Source organism: Misgurnus anguillicaudatus, chromosome 21, assembly GCF_027580225.2.
Source record: "Misgurnus anguillicaudatus chromosome 21, ASM2758022v2, whole genome shotgun sequence".
In the NCBI taxonomy this organism is placed as follows: domain Eukaryota; kingdom Metazoa; phylum Chordata; class Actinopteri; order Cypriniformes; family Cobitidae; genus Misgurnus; species Misgurnus anguillicaudatus.
This window is the reverse complement of record NC_073357.2, coordinates 30,045,831-30,066,143: the sequence shown is the minus strand read 5'-3', so window position 1 is coordinate 30,066,143 and position 20,313 is coordinate 30,045,831. Positions and strand designations below refer to the sequence as shown.

The 20,313-nt window shown below is 38.2% G+C and overlaps 1 protein-coding gene across 1 annotated transcript in view; it reads left to right on the top strand.

The window, feature by feature from the left end:
- Positions 1 to 19,748, top strand: part of pde3b (phosphodiesterase 3B) — a 59,221-nt gene extending 39,473 nt beyond the window's left edge. The window contains exons 2-16 of the mRNA XM_073858847.1: positions 2,685 to 2,735; positions 3,914 to 4,162; positions 4,941 to 5,077; positions 6,645 to 6,751; positions 7,684 to 7,903; positions 7,989 to 8,080; positions 8,180 to 8,348; positions 8,926 to 9,057; positions 10,053 to 10,162; positions 10,288 to 10,401; positions 14,379 to 14,578; positions 14,984 to 15,187; positions 15,355 to 15,516; positions 15,604 to 15,841; positions 16,959 to 19,748. Coding sequence (XP_073714948.1) covers positions 2,685 to 2,735; positions 3,914 to 4,162; positions 4,941 to 5,077; positions 6,645 to 6,751; positions 7,684 to 7,903; positions 7,989 to 8,080; positions 8,180 to 8,348; positions 8,926 to 9,057; positions 10,053 to 10,162; positions 10,288 to 10,401; positions 14,379 to 14,578; positions 14,984 to 15,187; positions 15,355 to 15,516; positions 15,604 to 15,841; positions 16,959 to 17,167 — 2,394 coding nt within the window. The 3' untranslated portion in view covers positions 17,168 to 19,748. The remainder of the gene's footprint in view (positions 1 to 2,684; positions 2,736 to 3,913; positions 4,163 to 4,940; positions 5,078 to 6,644; positions 6,752 to 7,683; positions 7,904 to 7,988; positions 8,081 to 8,179; positions 8,349 to 8,925; positions 9,058 to 10,052; positions 10,163 to 10,287; positions 10,402 to 14,378; positions 14,579 to 14,983; positions 15,188 to 15,354; positions 15,517 to 15,603; positions 15,842 to 16,958) is intronic.
- Positions 19,749 to 20,313: the final 565 nt, after the last annotated feature.

Genomic DNA, 20,313 nt, shown 5'->3' with positions numbered 1-20,313 from the left:
GCTCGCACGTTTACTGCTGTGGGCCGAGATCTGTGTTGAGCTCCGGCTGTCTTATTATTAACACATCATTTGACTAATAACACCAACTTGAGTATTGTTGATTTGTTCTTTGGTGTCTTGATATCACTGATACAGACTAAGTTTTGTTTCTAAACGAAATTTGTATCTGGATTGTTGTAAGCAGAGGTCAGAATTTTACTCTTTGGCCCAAAAATGCAAAAACAATGAATTGTTGACATTAAATGTTATGCGGTGTCTTACAATGTGACTTGTTACATATAGTTTATCTGGAAAATTTGTAGATGTGTAATAGGGCTGCACGATATTTATAAAAAATTGTGAATTTGGAGAACTTGACAAAAATGTAGGATATAATTAGGCATGGGCCGGTTTCAAGGTATACCGAGGTTTTAAAGAGTCAAGGTTTTAAAACCACTAATATTTTCTGTAATACCGTTTGCAAGGTATGAGCTGGGTTTACACAAAATTATTTAAAGCATTAAGTCATGTAATTTACATTTAATATATATTACAAAAATATTAAATTATAATTAAATATATATATATTAAATAATAATTTAAAGGCTTTATTTGCACCCAGTATACATGTATGTTGCTTAAAAATAAAATGTATTGTGTCCAATTAAAATTTTGTTGTTTGTATACGTCTGAAAATAACACATTTAAGTGTTGCAATGCCAAAACCGCAATACTGTGAAACCGTGGTATTTTTGCTTAAGGTTATCATACCTCCAAAATCTCATACGGGCACGTGCCTAGATATAATGTGTGATACAATATGATAATGCTTAATAAATTAATTTAAATATCAAAATGTGTGTGTGTGTTTGTGTTTGTGTGTGCATGTGCGTGCGTGCGTGCGTGTGTGTGTGTGTGTTAATGTATACAGTACTGTGCAAAAGTCTTAGGCCACCACCACCAGACTTGTTGTTTTAGAAGTTTTAATGTCCATCCATATTTAATGTCCATCCATATTTATATCCAAATACAGGAGATATGTACAAAAAAAAATGTAATTTTCAGGACTAAATGTCTACTTTAGGCATCGTCTATGTTTAGCGTGACCTCTCTTGGCACTAAACACATCTTGAGCGTTTTTGAACAGAATGAAATAAAAAGATTAATTTCATTAAAATTAGAAATTAGGATTTAATTTTATTTAGGTTTAAGAGATCCTGCAGTTTCCTGCTATTGCTCAAGTGGAAGGGGAGTTTACCCTAAAAACTTGACATCAGTTTACATTTTTATACAGATTTTAATACTATATACACATTTCCTGTATTTTCTGAATGTATTTTATTAAAGAGACTGAGAAACAATTATATATGATCACTATAACATTGCAAAAACAACAAATCTAATTCTGGCATGGTGGCCTAAGACTTTTGCACAGTACTGTATGTATAAACTTATGTAACCAACATAAATGGTTCACTTTTTTTCTAGAAAAGAAAGCATTACTCTCTCTGTCTGGCCAGTCTCATTGCTATCTGCATTGATCTAAAACGTTGACTACACAACTTTTTGAAGTATTAAAATTGTTTAGTATTGCAAACCATGGCTAAATGCACATTTGCAATATTTTGATATTTTGCAGCCTTACTTTGAAATTATTATATTGTCTGTTTATTGTGTCTTTCCTGACACTCCTTATATTTTGATAATATTTTAGATTCAAGTTTTATAGTTTATTTCACTTTGCATGAACATGCATTTGTGTGTGTGTGTGTGTGTGTGTGTGTGTGTGTGTGTGTGTGTGTGTGTGAGACAAATAAAAATATTAAATCTTAATATGACCTATTGTCTTGAATACTGATGTGAAATATTAATACACTTGTAAATTGATTTGTCATTTGACCACTGGACGGATTAAGCGAATTGCAATAAAGCTAAAATTAAATAGTTGCAGCACCCAAATCTACACTTTCCCCTTGAATGTTTAAAAAAATTCTCAAGTCTTTGTTAAAGTTTATATTTTTTAAAAAGGTGTAAACTATTTAAATTTGATGTGGTATTTTACAAATGCCATGGTGGTCAGTGAAACATTTTATGAGTGTGCAATTTGTTATTGTCAATGTTTTTTTTTCTAAAAACTGAAGTGCCTTGAGTCACCAAATTAATTTAAAAGAAGTCTCAGGGTGCGGACTGCTCAAGCACACTGTTATTCGGACAACTGTGTTATCTAACTGAATTTTTTTTGCTGTTCTACGAAACCAGAAAACAGACACAGCCAGCCTATCTGTGACCTATCTACGATGATAGTGTTGTGGGACTTGGCATCTGTTGGGTGACTTCTCTCTGAGCCTCAGAGACAGATAACGTGGAAATGCAGTCAAATGACGTAGTTTGGCTAGATAAGATCTGCTAGCACCATTGTTGACGTCTCATTGTGGTTAGAGAGTGGTTTTTCTTTCTGCAAGAGACAAAAAATGTTTTCGTTTTGCAACTCACAGCAGCGCACGAGTTGTTCAGGTATAGACCGAGAATTCAGTCCCACATCAAACCGACCGTTTAACACTGCAATACCTAGAAACGTTTTTATTTTAAACATGCTTACAGTCACTTCAGCAGCAATAAAATAACCCCTATAGCCTTTGTCTTTACTGTCAGTGTACCCCTTGGAAAGTTGTAAATGATTTGTGCTTTGTTTTGTGTTCTTTTAGATGATCCTGTGGGACTGGGATCTGAAACAATGGTACAAGCCGCAGTATCAGGTCAGTGGGGCTCCTCCTTATTTCATATTGCTCATTTATTTATTTATCCCAGTTATACTACTTATATACATGGGTAAACCATGTCACCCTGGCAAAATCAGCTAATATCCCATTTGTTTTGATTGCTAATTCACATTTTGATACCTCGATGTAATCTAACATTTTAAATAAAAAAATCCAATGTAATATTTTCGTCATAATTGAAATTGCATTATATGTGCGAACGTTTTGTTTATATAATGCCTTAGCACTGCTTTTTCCTGGACAGAACTGTACTGAACTGTAAATGAAATAATTTTCAATTTTGAAATATATTTTTAATATAATTCAAGTAGGTTTTACAAACTTTAGGCATTATTGTAAATAAATAAATAAATAAATAAATAAATATAAGAAAACAAAACATGTGCAGAGTATTACAATGGCTCTTTGGTATGTGGCATTTTTTTTTACGTACATACTGTTCTCATACAGACCAGCATCTTCTCTTTGTGTCCGAAAGAGGCTCGTATTGTCTGTCTTTAGCATGCTGAGGCCTGTAGGCCCCTCCATCTGCCCGCCGTTCATTACTGCGGCAGGCCTGTGAGTGGATAACCCTCATTCTGGCTTTCACAAAGCTTGCCAAATGACGTCAAAGCCTAGAGGAAGTGCTCACTGTGCACTTTTATCACACACACAGACACACACACACACACGTGTGAGCGCACACACATGCAGGTCGAAGCAGTGCCGCCACTCTACTTTTTTTAATTTCATCAGCCCTAACCAAAAAAGAAATGATGCAGGTCTGAATTAAATATGATCAATAAAATGACTTCAGCATGCACGCACAAGACCGAAGATGGATTAAAACGAGCTGAGTTTATAGAAACCCAGACTTCTTCCCGTAATATCATTAAGAACGCTCACTTTTCGTTGAGTGGATATCATCAAAAGATGTCTCTTGCACTTGGCTTGACGTATCAAATGGATGGCTGCGAGAATGAGTCATTCTTTGATATAGTTAGTATACTACTTGCGCAAGTCTGGAGCAGTGGATCATGTTTAACATCCTGCTATATTTCTTAATGACCACAAGGAGGCAGTCTGAGTCCCATATATAGATTGTATGAAATAAAGCATTGTCTTTTTTTAACTAGTGCATTGTATAGATAGCATGTACTATGTGTATGTATCAGGGTGCGGTGAGTGGAAATGGTGTGGATCTGTCCGTAATAAATGAGGCAAGGAACCTGGTGTCAGACCTGCAGATGGACCCCTCTCTCCCGCCTCACGTCCTCTCTTCACTGCGCAGCGTCAACAGTCTCATGGGAGCTTTCTCTGGGTCCTGCAGGCCACGGGTCAACCCCTTTACCCCCTTTCCTGGCTTCTACCCCTGCGCTGAAGTAGATGATCCCTCAGAGAGAGGAGAAAGAAAGCCAATGAAGGTAGGTGAGCAGGTTCACAGAGGAAATTGAAATGTCGCTAACAATGAACATCAGTTTCAGTATCAGTTGATTAACAAAATATAGGCACTGGTCCAGTACACAAAAGACAGCTTAATAAAAGGGCACATATCATGAAAATCTGACTTTTTTCATGTTTAAGTGCTATAATTGGGTCCCAGTGCTTGTATCAATCTGGTAAATGTGAAAAAGAACAACCCAGTAACTTAGTTTGGTAAATCATTCTCTGCAAGCATGTGAAAAAATAGCTCATTGAAATTTGGCTCCCCCTGTGATGTCAGAAGGGGATAATACCGCCCCTTAATCTGCACTATCTAAGCATGGCACTGCCATTTAGTGCAGATATCAGCTCATTTGCATTTTAAAGGACACACCCATAATGGCCCATTTTTGCTCACACCTACAGAGTGGCAATTTTAACATGCTATAATAAATTATCTATATTGTATTTTGAGCTAAAACTTCACATATATACTTAAAAAAAGTCTTGTCCCCTTTAAAATCTCATGCTGGTCTTAGCTGGATTTTTCAGTAGGGTTGTTGATAATTTTTTCCCTCTTTTTTTTTTTAAAGAGTTGGTTTAGGGTTTAAATGTAGGGTTGGTAACCATAAGGTTGCTGGCTTGATTCCCATAAGGATCAAGTCATGTGACTTAAGCTCCTATCCTCGGGTTGCTAGAGGGACTGTGTCTGTTGCACGTTGTACTTGTTACGGTTAAGGCTGCTAATTGACCGCTTTCCGAATGACTACGTACTTCTAGGTGCTGAGTAGCCGGAACAGTCTACCTACCCCACAGCCGAGGCGCAGTTCAACCTCATCCACTCTGCCTCTGCTGGAGTCTTCCCCCTTGCGCTGGGAACGCACCAATGGGAAGAGATCTCACTCTGAGCTCAGCAGGTCAGACCATCTCATCTCATACACTTATAGACGTTAGTGCACTCTCTTTGCTCCTCTGGGGCCATACATCATGGTTAAAGTCTCTGTAAAGTCAATTTTGAAAATAAACACATTATAAATGTAAGAAATGCATCGCTGAAACACGCCACAAGGTCTGTGTATTTATGTAGTTCAGAGTTAGATCGTTAAACGGTTTTCACCATTACTGAGTTCGGGATGTTTTTGGCGGGCCTAAAGCGGTGGTTCGATGATGCACTTGATCCCCACCCCAAAAATCAATCGCAAGCATCCATTCAGGTTGAAGCAGTATATGAAAGTTGAAAGAGATGGCGGCTCGCCCACGAGTGGGTGTGGTTTCAGCCTCTACAGCGAATGCGTCGACAGCGGAAACGCCTTCACTGCTTGAGAGCAAAGAAAGATTTTGATAACTTATCTTATTTACTTGGCATTTTTTTCATCATTCAAATTGGGTAGTTAATATCACATTTTCTGTGCTGTGACAAACTCAAAACACATTAAATATCTGACTTTATAGCAGAGGACAGAGACACGCTTATGTCTGTATATTGATCGAATCTTTATATGACTTTATGTATTTTATAAGCCATATTTATTTTAGATGACTTACTTTGAAAGTCATTTGTGACCCTGCATGTGAAAACCAAACTGATATAATTTTTAAAAACGCATATATATTATATAACAATATTTTTCTTACATAAAATCATTCTACATGCGCAGAGATGTAGAATAAACAGAGAAAAGGCTGTGAAAAATAACCTTGATATCTTTAATATAGACTGTGTAAGACATGTCAAAGATTAAAATCATAGTAAAATGAATGATTTATTTGGTAATCTCTTAGATTTTGAGACGTCGATTTGGATTTCACAGACAGTGCTTGATCATACTTTTCACGAGCTTGTGCTTTGTGTAATTGTACTGTTTGTCCTCATGGTGGCAGTGTTAAAACGAGATCTATTAGCATCTGTTTGGGAAAACAAATCTCTCAAGGGAAAGTTAATCTAATGTAAACTTGATTTTTAAGTAGGCCAAGTTTGGAATCGTTGCCAACAGAACCTGCAGAGCAGATTTCCGCAGAATTAAAATTCTACCTTTATTTATTTTTATATATATGTGTGTATGTCTATGCATGTATGTTTATATATATATATATAAACTTTATACATTTCTTTTTTTGTATTTATTTGTTAAATGTTTAATTATTTAATTGTTATTAATTTAATTGCACCATGTAACTCATTTTTCACATTTAAATTCATTCTACAGACTTACTTCTAAAATCAGCATGTTCGCTTAAGTATCCTCCTAAGACCTGGTGTGTCCACATACGTGGACAGCACATTTTTTGTTGTTGACAATTTCACTGCTTCATGTTCAAAGAAAAATATTTAGTTATTATATTTATTGGTTCTTCCTAACCCCAAATAGTTGGAGGAAATCTAAAATGCAAGCCAAACCAAAGCTCGGGTCTTAGGAGGTTATACTAAACTATAATACATACAGGCTATTTTATATATAACTTTTGTACGTTTTTACTTTACAGCCAGAACTATCTGTCTAATGGGCCGAATAGCAACATGCTGACTATCCCTAAACAAAGATCCTCCTCTGTTACCTTATCCTATGGCCACACTGTCCCCAGAAGACCAGGTCAGCACCATCAAGAGTAGACTATTTATTTTTTTAGCTTAAAGGACAAGTTTGGTATTTTACACTTAAAGCAATGTTTTCAGATTGTTTATGATAAAATAGAACGGTTTTGACTGAAATTTGGACATATGATGTTGGCCCATGAATTTTCGGTTGTTTGTTGTATCAGCCCCCACCTCTACAATGGTTGCATAGGTGCACTGGAACAATCCTTCCTAAAATGCATTAAACTTTCTTTTACAAAGACGTGAAACTCACCGAGTGGTCAGGGGTGTCACACAAAAATCGCTGCAAAAGATGCTTTCCAACAGGTTTTATCGTAGTTTTTGCCAACTTCATTAACTTGTATTAGATGTGCTGTGAGGTACGGTATTACTCCGCGCCGGGAACGTTGTTTGTATTCTTGCAATTGGCAAAGGCGGATTATCGCCACCAACTGGGGTGGAGTGTCTATTATTCAAGCTCTCAACGGAAGAATGTACTGGTGTGAGGCGTTTGGGAAAAATAGGACCACAAGTTAACAACGAATGCTAAAACACCTGTTGGAAAGCGATTTTTGTGTGAGCATATCAGTGAACACCCCTGACCACTCGGTGAGTTTCACGTCTTTGTAAACGAAGTTTAATGCATTTTAGGAAGGATTGTTCCAGTGCACCTATACACCCATTGTAGAGGTGAGAGGTGATACAACAAACACCTGAAACTTCTCGGGCCAGCATCATATGTCCAAATTTCAGTCAAAACCGTTCTATTTCATCATAAACAATCTGAAAACAGGGCTTTAAGTGCAAAATACCAAACTTGTCCTTTAATTTAGCTCATGAATGTCAGACTAGTCCGAAAGTTTCATTCATTTGCATATCATAAGCATGTGGGTGACATCATTGTGACAGTGGCTTTGTCGCATGCGACCGTTTTCTCTGTTTCTATAGGTGCCTCTCCCAGTCTGAGTCCTGTCAGCTCCCCGACTCACAGTCCCCCAGCCGTTCCCGGCTCATCTCTTTTCACACGCTTACCGGTGGAGTTCCCCGACACAGCCGATTTCCTCACCAAGCCCAGCGTCAGCCTGCACAAACCGCTGGGTTACGCACTTAGCTCACCTGATTTCCAGCCGCAGTATCGTGGCCCCGTCACGACCCCCTTGTGCACCAGGTATTGCAACTTCTGCAACCCAATTGTTTTTATTCTAATTCCAATTAGGCTGTGAAAATTGATTTCCCGGGTTTGCTTTTATTAGTTGCGGGCGACATATGCCGAAAGGTGTGGCCAGTGCGGAGGTGGGCGAGGTCCATCACCCTACAGCCAATGAGATGCAAAGAACACGCTCAGGTAGGTAATTAAGTTATAACACTACACCATCACCATTCCTCACAAGTGAGGTGTACCTCATTCTTTAGTGTATAGCGTTAAATATGCTTGTTTTCAAAGCCGAAAGTGCTGAGTATGGAGGGGAAAACCTGATTCGAGAGGAGAGCATGGAGGCTGAGTCTCAGGAGGAGCGAACTTCAGACACGACGGGGGAGAAACAAAACAGCCAGCCAGAGGATGAGGCACAGACCTCCAGTGCCGAACAGTCCTCATTGGATCGTGAGGGAGAGCGCACACCATCCCCACATGGTTCTGTTATATTAATGCCTAAAACATTGCCAGAGGAACTGAAATTAGGATCCAATGTTGCTTGCGGACGAGTAATGATCATTTATGAAGTGCTGCTTGTAACGATTGCCTTAGAAAGACAGTTTTTTTTCTTAGTGTAACCTGAAATGCCCTCAATGTCTCAATTCTTTCTACCGCTCGCTCGTTTATTGGCCAATCTGGCAGTCGTTAAAGTGGCCAGCTGTTGAACAAGCAGCGCAGAGTTCTGATGTGGTAACAGAGCAGTTTATAACCCCGGCAGAAATCTCGCTGCAGATGTATTGTGATTATTGCGTTCCCATGGTTTAGCATTATTATGTGGTGGCTGGATTTATAGCTGCGGATCTTAAGTGGATCCCTTTGCATACCCACAGTTTATTGTTCTGCCCAAAGGGGTTTGAGGCTAATGTGAATTAGCTGACTCGGTAAAATGATTTTGACCTCATTTCTAAACAAGACAATTACTCTGTTCGAGTCAACTTTTGTTGTAACAACTTCTTGTAACTTGTATTGACTGTGATCGATCTCTGAAAGGGAGAAGAGGAGTTCAGGTTGGATCCTCTGCTGATGGATCATGAAGCACTCATGGAGAAGGTCAACACCTGGAACTTTCAGATCTTTGAGCTGATGGACATGACGGGAGGGAAGACCGGACAGATTCTCAGCTATGTTAGTCCTGCACATCAGTGATTCGCTACACAAACCATTATCAAAAGATCTTAATGACTTTAGACGGACACTCGACTTTTTTTGAAAATGTGCTCATTTTCCAGCTCCCCTGGAGTTGAACATTTGATTCTTGCCATTTTGGAGTCCATTCGGCTGGTCTTCGGGTCTGACGCTAAGACTTTTAGCATAGCTTAGCACAATCCATTGAATCTGATTAGACCATTAGCATCACACTATAAAATAACCAAAGAGTTTCGATATTTTTCCTATTTAAAACTCTTCTGTAGTTACATCGTGTACTAAGAAAATTAAAAGTTGTGATTTTCTAGGCAGATATGGTTAGGAACTATACTCTCATTCTGGCGTAATAATCAAGGACTTTGCTGATGTAACATGGCTGCAGAAGGCGTAGTGATATTACACACTGCCCGAAATAGTCCCCTTGGTTACTTTCAATAGCAGGGGACTATTTTCGGGCAGTATGCAATATCACTACGCCTTCTGCGGCAATGTTAAATTAGCAAAGTCCTTGATTATTACGCCAGAATGAGAGTATAGTTCCTAGCTATATCGGCTTAGAAAACTGCAACTTTTAATTTTCTGTCGGTCTTACTACATGATGTAATACAGAAGAGTCAAGTTTTAAATATAAAAAATATCGAAACTCTTTGGTTATTTTTTAGCGCGATGCTAATGGTCTAATCAGATTCAATGGATTTTGCTAAGCTATGCTAAAAGTGCTAGCGCCAGACCTGGAGATCAGCTTAATGGATTCCAAAACGGTAAGAAGTAAATGTTTAACTCTAGGGGAGCTGGAAAATGAGCATATTTTCATAAAAAGTGGAATTTCCCTTTAAGAAAAGTTTGGAGTTTAATATAGAACATAATGCTAATTTCCCTCTTCAGTATCCAACAAACATGTATCTGTAGGGACTTGATGGCTCGCTGGTCGTCTTTTCTTAATGAAGTTCTGTTTATTGCATTCTCTCAGCTATGTGGCGTACACTTTGTTCCAGGACACGGGTCTGTTTGAGATCTTCAAAATCCCCATCCGGGAATTCATGACGTACTTTTGTGCTCTGGAGAACGGCTATCGTGATATCCCCTGTGAGAATAAATATCTTGTTGATGTTTAATTGTTTCAGTATTTCTCAAATTAGACTCCAGTGTTGTTATTCGAAACTGTAAAGTGCTTAAAATGTGAACTCTTACGTTGATCGTTCTCACCCCAGATCACAACCGTGTCCATGCCACTGACGTCCTTCATGCGGTGTGGTATCTTACAACCCGACCAATCCCAGGCTTTCAGCAGATCCATAATGAGCACGTCACAGGAAGCGATACAGGTATGTACCCGTGTCTGCTCAGATGCATGGTTTAGTTGTTCAAAATCTAGATGGGTAACCACTAAAAGGTTGTAGGTTTAAAACCCACATCCATCACGATTGTGCCCACAAGGCACGGTTCTTTCAGGGAAATAGTTTTTCTGACGGGCTGCTTTGGATAAAAGCATCAGAATAATAAGTGGGAAAAAAACAGCTGCAGATTCCTGCACAGTCAATGATGGATAGATTCAGGCTAGAACATCTGTATCTCTAGTCTTGTCTCATTATGTCTCTCATACCTCGAATCCATCTGAATTAAAGCGGAGCCCACAACCGCCGTGCGGTTTTGTGATTCCAGCCAGAGGCGCAAATGCTCTCCGATAAGAGATCCTCTATTGCGATTGAGATCTGATGGCGGCTGCTGGCTCAGCAGGTTCAGGGCTTATTTTAAGTCTGCTGATGGCCCTTGTAATTTCTCAAATGGAGTTCACTCTGAGTCACTCTGCCGCTGTTGTATGCAGCAGCCAGCTCTGGCAAGCAGAGGTGTTGAATCACACTGAGACCAGTGACCTCACTAGCTGGCGCAGGTACAGGTTTAAAAAAATATATTCAAAAAAAAAAAAAAATAGATGGAGGAGTATCATTTCTGAATGTGGCCGTTCGTTTGCTGTAAAACACTCAGTATAATTGCATTGTTTGATAAGTGTCTTGGCTTTGAAATTAAAATGAGACTTATTTAACTTTTACACATTTGTGGTTTTTACCCTGCCTACTGTTTTATATATGTGACCCATCCTGGCAAATTAAGTCGGAATAAGCAAATGTTCTAAAAAATTTATAGATATTTAAAAAAAAAACAAAATTAAAACGATGTATGATTTTTTGGGATCTGACAAAAAATTACAGAGCTTGAAGTTGATAAGAGTCAGCAAAGTCCGTTTTGAGAAAAATAGAGTTAAAAGGATAGTTCAGCCAAAAATGATATTAAACCCTTGATTTACTCACCCTCAAGCCTTCCAAGATGCATATGTCCATCATTTTTCAGACTAACAAAATTTCAGTTATTTTAGAAAATGTCCTAGATCTTTCAGTTTATAAAATATAAAGATATGGCATACAAGTAATCCAAGCGGCTTCAGGCGGATAAACAAATGCCCTCTGAGGGTAATCCATGCAGTTTTGTCCTAGAAATATCCATATTTAAAACTTTATAAACGAAAATAACTAACTTCCGATTACTTCATCTTAAAGGAATAGTCTACTCATTTTCAATATTAAAATATGTTATTACCTTAACTAAGAACTGTTGAATCATCCCTCTATCATCTGTGTGTGTGCACGTAAGCGCTGGAGCTATTTAAGACGAGTAGTTATACGAGCAAGTTTGGTGATACAAAATAAAACGTAGCGCTTTTCTAAGCGGATTTAAAAGAGGAACTATATTTTATGGCGTAATAGCACTTTTGGGAGTACTTCGACTCGCCTGAAAAGTCCGCTCCCCTTCTCCCTCTCATAATGGGAGAGGGAGGGTGTTACTGCGCCGAGTCGAAGTACTCCCAAAAGTGCTTTTACGCCATAAAATATAGTTCCTCTTTTAAATCCGCTTAGAAAAGCGCTACGTTTTATTTTGTACCACCAAACTTGCTCGTATAACTACTCGTCTTAAATAGGAAAAACGTTGATGTGTTTGGTCACTTCTAACTTTATCTCTAAATGGCAGCATTGAATGAATGGGGCTAAGCTAAATGCTATCGTAGCGTCGCAGCGCGCTCCAGCGCTTACGTGCACGCACACAGATGATAAAGGGATGTATCAACAATTCTTAGTTAAGGTAATAACATATTTTAATATTGAAAATGAGTAGACTATTCCTTTAAGGGCTCATTATAGTTTTGTGTAGGTCCTACGGCAAAGCTGTGATGGCGTAGGTTATGCGGCGGTTTTCATAAATACTCCTGTGTCGTCGTCGTCTGTGTCCACGTGCAAACACACATGCAGACCGCCTACGCTCAGGCTACGGATAACCTATGGCGTAGCTGCGGCGTAGACCTTACGCACGACTATAATTTACTGTTGTGTTCAATAAAAAAAAAAAGGCAGCCACATCTATATTGTAAGGTCATCTATATTTTAAAGTCACTGGTAAAACTTATAGATTTAGCAGCACACAAAGTAAAAAAAAACTATAGGAAAATATATTCAACTTTTTTCTTTCTTTTATTGTTTGATTTTCTTTCTTTTATTGAGACAGACAGCTTTAAAGGAACACGCCCAGATTTTGGGAATTTAGCTTATTTACCGTATCCCCCAGAGTTAGATAAGTCCATACATACCTTTCTTATCTCTGTGCATGCTGTAACTCTGTCTGACAGCCCCCACTAGCTTAGCTTAGCACAAACACTGGAAGTGAATGGCTCCAGCTAGCATACTGCTCACAATAAGTGACAAAATAACGTAAACATTTTCCTATTTATGTCTTGTGGTTTGTATAGTCACACCGTATACAAATAGCAAGGTCTTATGAGACACAGCGAACTTTTAACCGTATACATACTGGGAACTATTCAGAGTTACACGAGCACGGAGATGAGAAATGTATCTATGGACTTATCTAACTCTGGGGGATACGGTGAATAAGCTAAATTCCCAAAATCTGGGCGTGTTCCTTTAAGATCTACTGATATTTTTTCCTAACAGTAAACCAAACATTTACTTAAGACATAACAGATTAAATCTGTGTGATTTCTTGTTAAAACAGATATTTTTAATACTTTAATTCTGTGTATGGGTCAGTGACAAAAACTTTGGCAAGATGAGAAATTCAAAAATCTTTTTAAAAAACTTGTTTTAAAAGCATGCATCAGGTTTATTTCAATGCACATAGTGTATTTATGTAAATTTTATGCAATAAAAATTACATTTGCACCATTTTTATGAAAGTTAAGACTGAATAGACCTAAAAATGTCAAATGGTGTTATCGCCAATTGTGCAAAGAATGACAAATAGTAAAAATTGTATCCACCTTGATGATATGTAAGTGTAATCATAAAAAACATTAAAATATAATTTTATTAGTTATTTAGCATACAAATGTGCTTTTATCAGCAGTGCAGTATGCATTTCAAATTGATCGTATTTCTCCTGTTGGAAACAGGCCAAAATAATGATGAGTAATCTTGGACTACACTGAGTTTTTTTACTGTATCTCCCTCCACCTAATACCACCTGCAACTAGAATGTATAAATAATGGCTCATTGTGACATGTCCCTGAATTATGAGTTTTTATGTTAATCTGCAATACTGTGATTATTCACTTATCCAATTTATGAAAAAACTGAAGCCAAAACATTATTTACTTATTTTAAACTCTGTGTATGTTTTTATAATCATTCTGAATCTGATCTCTAACAAAATTCCTTCACAAAAATGCAATAATTTCAGCTTTTTGCAAAAAAAAATATTTTTAAAGAAAAATCGCCATATTTAAGAGTTTATGTAAAAATATAGATAGGATGAAAAAGGATTTTTCCCGTTTTTTGTTTGTTTATTGTTTGTTTGAAAGCAGAAGGTCTGTTCTTTCATTTGATATATTTGTATGTTAATATATTTTTAGAAGAACATTTTCCTGGAAGGCATTTTGTGAAACTTTTGTGAAAATCACAAAAAATGCTGGCGGGCAACTTTTAAAAAAAATGGCTGGCGGGGAATGAGTTGATATCAACTTAAGAAAAGTGATTTCAGAGGATCTTAAATATAATCAAATCTAAAAAATTAACAGAGGGAAGGCAGTCCTTTCGATTGAAAATTTGGTTGTGTGTATTTAATGTTTCAGTACTGTCACTTTGCAAGAACAGATCTATATAGTCAGTACGTGATGCATGTGAACTAGTTGTGCAAGGCACTGTGTATTGATTTGTGCAATGGACTGTTACCTGGAATGAACATGTTGTAGTGTTTTTTCACTGTTGTAACATGGAAGTCTGTTTTTTGTATTAGATTCAGATAGTGGAATCTCCCCAGGCAGGGTGGCGTATGCAACATCCAAAAGCTCGTCTATCACAGATGACAGTTATGGCTGTCTGGCCTGGAATGTCCCTGCGCTGGAACTCATGGCACTATATGTAGCAGCTGCTATGCATGACTATGATCACCCTGGTCGCACAAATGCCTTTCTTGTAGCCACTAATGCTCCTCAGGTAAGTGATGGACCAAATAAGTGTTATAGATCATTCAGTTGGGAGTATTCTATTAGGGAAATAATTTCCCCCAAAATTGACTTACGGTACCTTCGTGTTATGCCAAACCCACTATTATGCTGTTAGATGTATGTGATTGCAATAAAGTGGATGATTTGTAAAATATATACATTATTCAAGGACAACTAGGATAGATATCAAGATTATTATTGTTGTTATTGGTAATTGTGTTACTTTCAGTGTGACATTTAGCTTAAATTTGACATATGAACCACTTTTGCCCTTCTCTCTTTTTGTTCCACTGAAAAAAGGAAGTCATCAAAATGAAAATGTTTAAATGGTTTTTATACTCTCTTTCCCTTATTTTTCCTCTCGCTGTCTCCATCTTTCCACATGCACACACAGGCGGTGTTGTATAATGACCGTTCAGTTTTGGAGAATCACCACGCAGCCTCCGCCTGGAGCCTTTTTCTTTCCCAGCCTGAGTTCAACTTCCTTTGCAATTTGGACCACGTTGAGTTCAAGCGCTTTCGATTTCTAGTGATCGAGGCCATCCTCGCCACTGACCTGAAGAAGCACTTTGACTTTCTAGCAGAGTTTAATTCTAAGGTGAGTAGTCTAGATGGGGTTCTTAAAGCCTTTTAGGATCCGGAAAAAACAACATGTTTGTTTCCGTGCGAGTGATTTATGTAACGTTTAAAGTAACCTAATGCAGCTTGTCCCTGCAAAACACAGAAAGAGATGGTTTGAATATCTCCAATCGATCTTTCTCGCAGGTTAATGATGTGAACAGTCCAGGCGTCGACTGGACGAATGAAAATGACAGGTTGCTGGTGTGCCAAGTGTGCATTAAGCTGGCAGATATCAATGGGCCGGCCAAAGAGCGAAGCCTTCACCTTAAATGGACGGAGGGTATCGTCAATGAGTTTTATGAGCAGGTAGCTTTGATCGACTTGATATCAAGTACAACCCCTCACTGTTTTGTGCCATTTCAAATTTAACATTTGTGTATTCTGCCTGTATAGGGTGATGAGGAAGCCTCTTTAGGATTACCCATCAGCCCTTTCATGGACCGCTCTTCGCCACAGTTAGCAAAGCTGCAGGAGTCTTTTATTACGCACATCGTTGGGCCTCTTTGTAACTCCTATGATGCTGCCGGCCTGCTGCCAGGACACTGGATTGATGAGGAAGGCTCTGAAGATGATGAGGAAACGGATGACATCGAAACTGAAGATGAAGAGTTGGAGGAGGATCTTGAACCAAGTACTGATGCATACACACATTTGGCAGCAGTGTTGGGGAAAGTTACTTTTAAAATAATTCATTAGAATATTAAGTTACTCCAAAAAAAGTAACTAATTGCTTTACTTAGTTACTTTTCATGGAAAGTAATGCTTGCGTTAATTTTTAGTTACTTTTACGTTACTTTTTCTTGACTGAGGCTTGATCTCTTTCAGGCATTGCAGGTTTTTTTATTACTGAAAAGTTCTGCATTCAGAAATTGCATATTTCGTCACAAAATTGTCGAGCTCTGGCCTGCCATTTCAGTTTCTGACTCAAACTCTTCCCACACAGGCGTGTACGCATAGAGTGCATAATGTGACTACGTTTAGTTTAATTCAGTACATAATTTTTTTTAATCAAATTAGTTAAACTTAAAAAGTAACTTGCATTACTTTTTCAAAAAAGTAACTAAATATTAAATGTGTACATTTAAAAAGTAATGCGTTTCTTTACTCGTTACTTCAGAAAAGTAATATTATTACGTAATGCACGTTACTTGTAATGCGTTACCCCCAAGCGTGCCGCACAAACCCTGAAAAGTGAAGCCAAAACGTCTCGATCGCCCCCCAGTGACTGGTCCCAGTATGTCATAAACCCCGCCTCCCCATGTTATTCAACGGGACTTGAGACTAACTAAACAATTTAATTACACTTCAATTATCTTTTTTCCGAAGCTGGTTTCTGTCATTTACTGTCGTTTTATCACGCTGATGTAAATTCAAATGTTTGTTTTTAAAATAAGTTTGTTTTTAGTTAGTTATTTAATTATATAAAAACGGTGGTGTCACTTCATGATCGCCGTGTGATATGCGCATTCTGCAAGGGCGGGGTCTTGATTTCGCGGCTTTACTTCCTGCTCACTACTGTGCAGGACTGGTCCCGAAATTGCTACTGCGCAGACTCAAGACCCAAGATGTCAGCGCCGTTTCGGGAAACTGACGGCTTCACTTTTCACCAATAGAGCGAACAGGCGTCGTCCATCTTTTTTTACAAATGGTCTATGGTTACCCCCAACACTGTTTGGCAGTTTAACTTTATACTATAGCTCTGTTAGCTTTAGAGGTTTCAAATGCTAACTTAGTACTTTGTCTTACAGAGAGAAGAAAAGGCCGACGTCGGTTGTTCTGCAACATCATGCAGCATTTAACAGAGAACCACAAGGTGTGGAAGAAAACCATTGAGGAGGAAGAGAAGGCCAAAGAGCTGGATACTCAGCAGCAGCAGCAGCAAGCCGAAAGCACCGGCCTTCCTCCATCTTCCTCTGACGTCATTCAAGAGGAGGCCGAGGAAGAGGAGCGGCAGTAGCAGCACGAAATGAAGCTCAGAGAGGGGCTTAAAGAAATGTGAATGACCCCTCCCTCTTCTTCAACCGAACACACACACATTGACACCCGGAGGAAGACCCTGTTGCTGAAATGAGTCACTGTGCCGACACTCTGAAACTAATGCAGTTCATGTTGTGTTGAAATAAAGGCCTTACTACTGTGAGAGGACCCTCGATGGGAACCCCACTCCTATGCACTTTCACCCCACGGAGAAAAAACACGGCTTGAAAGATGGATAGTAGGATGCTGTGAGATTAAAAGGAGAAAGGCGGGGAAAGATGTAGCGATGAACCGCTCCATCCACGCTCGCCCGACCCAGATGCTGCCGTGACTGTAGAGCTCTTAACTCTCCCATAGGTACTTATAAAGTCAAGAAAATGCAGAAAGGACTAGAAAAGAAGACAATGTTGATGTAATTCAAACCCGTTACCAAAGCGAACAGTTTAATAACACGGAAAGACAGAGACTGAAACCGTTTCAGGCCTAGTGTCAGGAAGAAGCATAATCCTAAAATGTGCCTGTCTGAACTTTTTCTATTATATATATATATATATATATATATATATATATATATATATATATATATATATATATATATATATATATATATATATATATATATATATATATATATATATATATATATGAAATGTTTATTTTTATTGTGGTCCAGACAATGGACTATGTACGCTGCGCTGTACGTGCAGTCCCCAATTGATGCTGGCGACATGAAACACTGTATTACTGAACAGAGTCACTATGTGGAATTGCTGACATTTTGACTGAAAAATGACCTGACTTCTGCATCGTTTTGGATGCTTTTATTCACGTGTATCACCTTCCTGCAGTTTTTGTTTGCCTTTTGTTATTACAGTATGTAAATTTTTTTGTGTGTGTTCGTTTTCCATTTGTGGCGTTTTTGTTCGTTTTCTTATTTCCTCTTGAGGAATGCTGAGTTGCCAACTGTTGAATTATTATCCATCTGTGTTAAAAGCATAGCGAACGGGGCAGAAAAGCTGTTCAGATGAAGGGACGTTTCTCCTTTTTTACGTTGAAATAGATCTATTTTTTCACGGTTACTCAGGATTCATGTGAAGGAACGATCCTTGTTTAGCGAAAAATTTACGTCTGCAATTTCAAGTCGAAAGTTGTTTTCCGAGGTGAAAGAAGTTTCTATTTTTTGTATGAAGAACTTTCAAATCATTAACAAAAGAAGATTAATGTGCATTGTACTGGAACCTTATCTGTTGCTCCAGAACGGTATAGCCATGTTTGCTGTTTCAAAGATCCCTTGATAAGATAATCTGGACTGTTTAAGTTATCATGCATGTTATAGACTGACCATTGCTTTGGGGTAACTTTACGTTTGGCATTATTTAAGCACACAGTCACATGCTTTCACTTTAGACTAGAATTATTAACGCGTAATCTGGCCAGTGCATAATATCTAGGTTTCACCTCGAAGGCTGTAAATGTTTTGTTTTTTTAAATATATATTTTCTTATTCTTCACCATAAGGCAGGTTTAATACTAATAGTTATATATTTTTCGTCTGAAGCAAGAACTCTAGGCATTCCACTAGAATAATGAGGGGAGGAAGGCGGAGACCGACTCGCTCCGTCTCGTCCTCACCTTGCCGAAAAACTCATTTTGTCTCTGTAGAATCAAGTTCTCAAGTAGGCAGTGTAATACAAGCTAGTATATTTAAGAGATAAAAGATATATAAATGTGCACATTTTACTACCAAACAAGTGTTTAACCTCTGCACAGAAAGAATACTTGCATATATATAAATATATTATATTATATATTTTTTAATTAATAATCAGCAATGCGTCTGTTTTCTACATACAGCTGACATATATTGTACATTGAGAACATGTAATTATCATCTTGTTTCAGGAGTTTTTAAAAATTAATGCTATTTACAGATGTGGATGTCGTGTTTTTCTGTTTGTATATTATTTTCTTTTTGGGTGCACTGTCTTTGTGTTCCTGCTCATAACCACTCTTTGCCGCAAGCCCCTTATTTCTATAGATTGCCGTTGCTTAATGGCGATACCGGATGCCTTTCGATCTCCCTCCCTTTATGTTGGTTTATTTGTCAGTCACTTTTTGGCCTCTGCTCAGGGTGTGTTCTGTGTTGGGGGCTTGTGGTGCACTCTTGCTCGCTCTCTCTTTCTGTCCAGACTGTGTTCATTATTTCTTGGATCAGGACTTCAGCATCATCCCCACTTCACCGAGTTTAACCCAGCTGTGCTCAAACACACAGTCTGAACATCATTCAGGTTGTGATGAAGGGTAACGGTGGATCAGGGTCACGATGTCCCCTCGTGTTGACCTCTGTCGACCATGTGAGCGGACTGTGGTATCTCGCTTTGAGGGTTCAGTGACCTCTGATGTTTTTGTCATCAGTACCTGTATGATGGCATTCGACCTTTTTATGTAGCATTTAAATAGCAATGTCTGATGTAACCATTCAGCCTATTCAGGGCTCCGGGGGAAAATTGACTTTTTTTGTTATTATTTATAGCTGTCATAAAAGCACCATTCCTGAAAAAGAGCTCTGCTTAATTGATTTCTGTTTGTCTGTGTCATCTTACTGGCTGGTCTGGGGTGTGTTTCGCTTTTTAGCGGATCTGTACCTGTTTAGGGTACTATTAAAACCTCACACAGTTGTTTAAATGAATAGAAGTAGAGGAATACATTTTTTTAAATGTATGTTACATTTAAGGACCTTAAAGGGAAACAGCCATTTTTCAATATTTTACTATGTTTTTACCTCAAGTTGAATGAATTAATACATGCCTATCTTTTTCAATGCGTGCACTTAATCTTTGTACAGCGCGTTGTTTATGTGTTAGCATTTAGCCTAGCCCCATTCATTCCTTAGGATCCAAACAGGGATGAATTTAGAAGCCACCAAACACTTCCATGTTTTCCCTATTTAAAGACTGTTACATGAGTTAGTATGGTGGCACAAAAACTTTTGTTTGGAGCCATAGAAATGAATGGGGCTAAGCTAAATGCTAACACATTCAAGAAGCGCTGTATAAAGATTAAAAGTGCACACATAGAAAAAAGATGGGTATGTATTAATTCATTTAAGTTGAGGTAAAAACATAG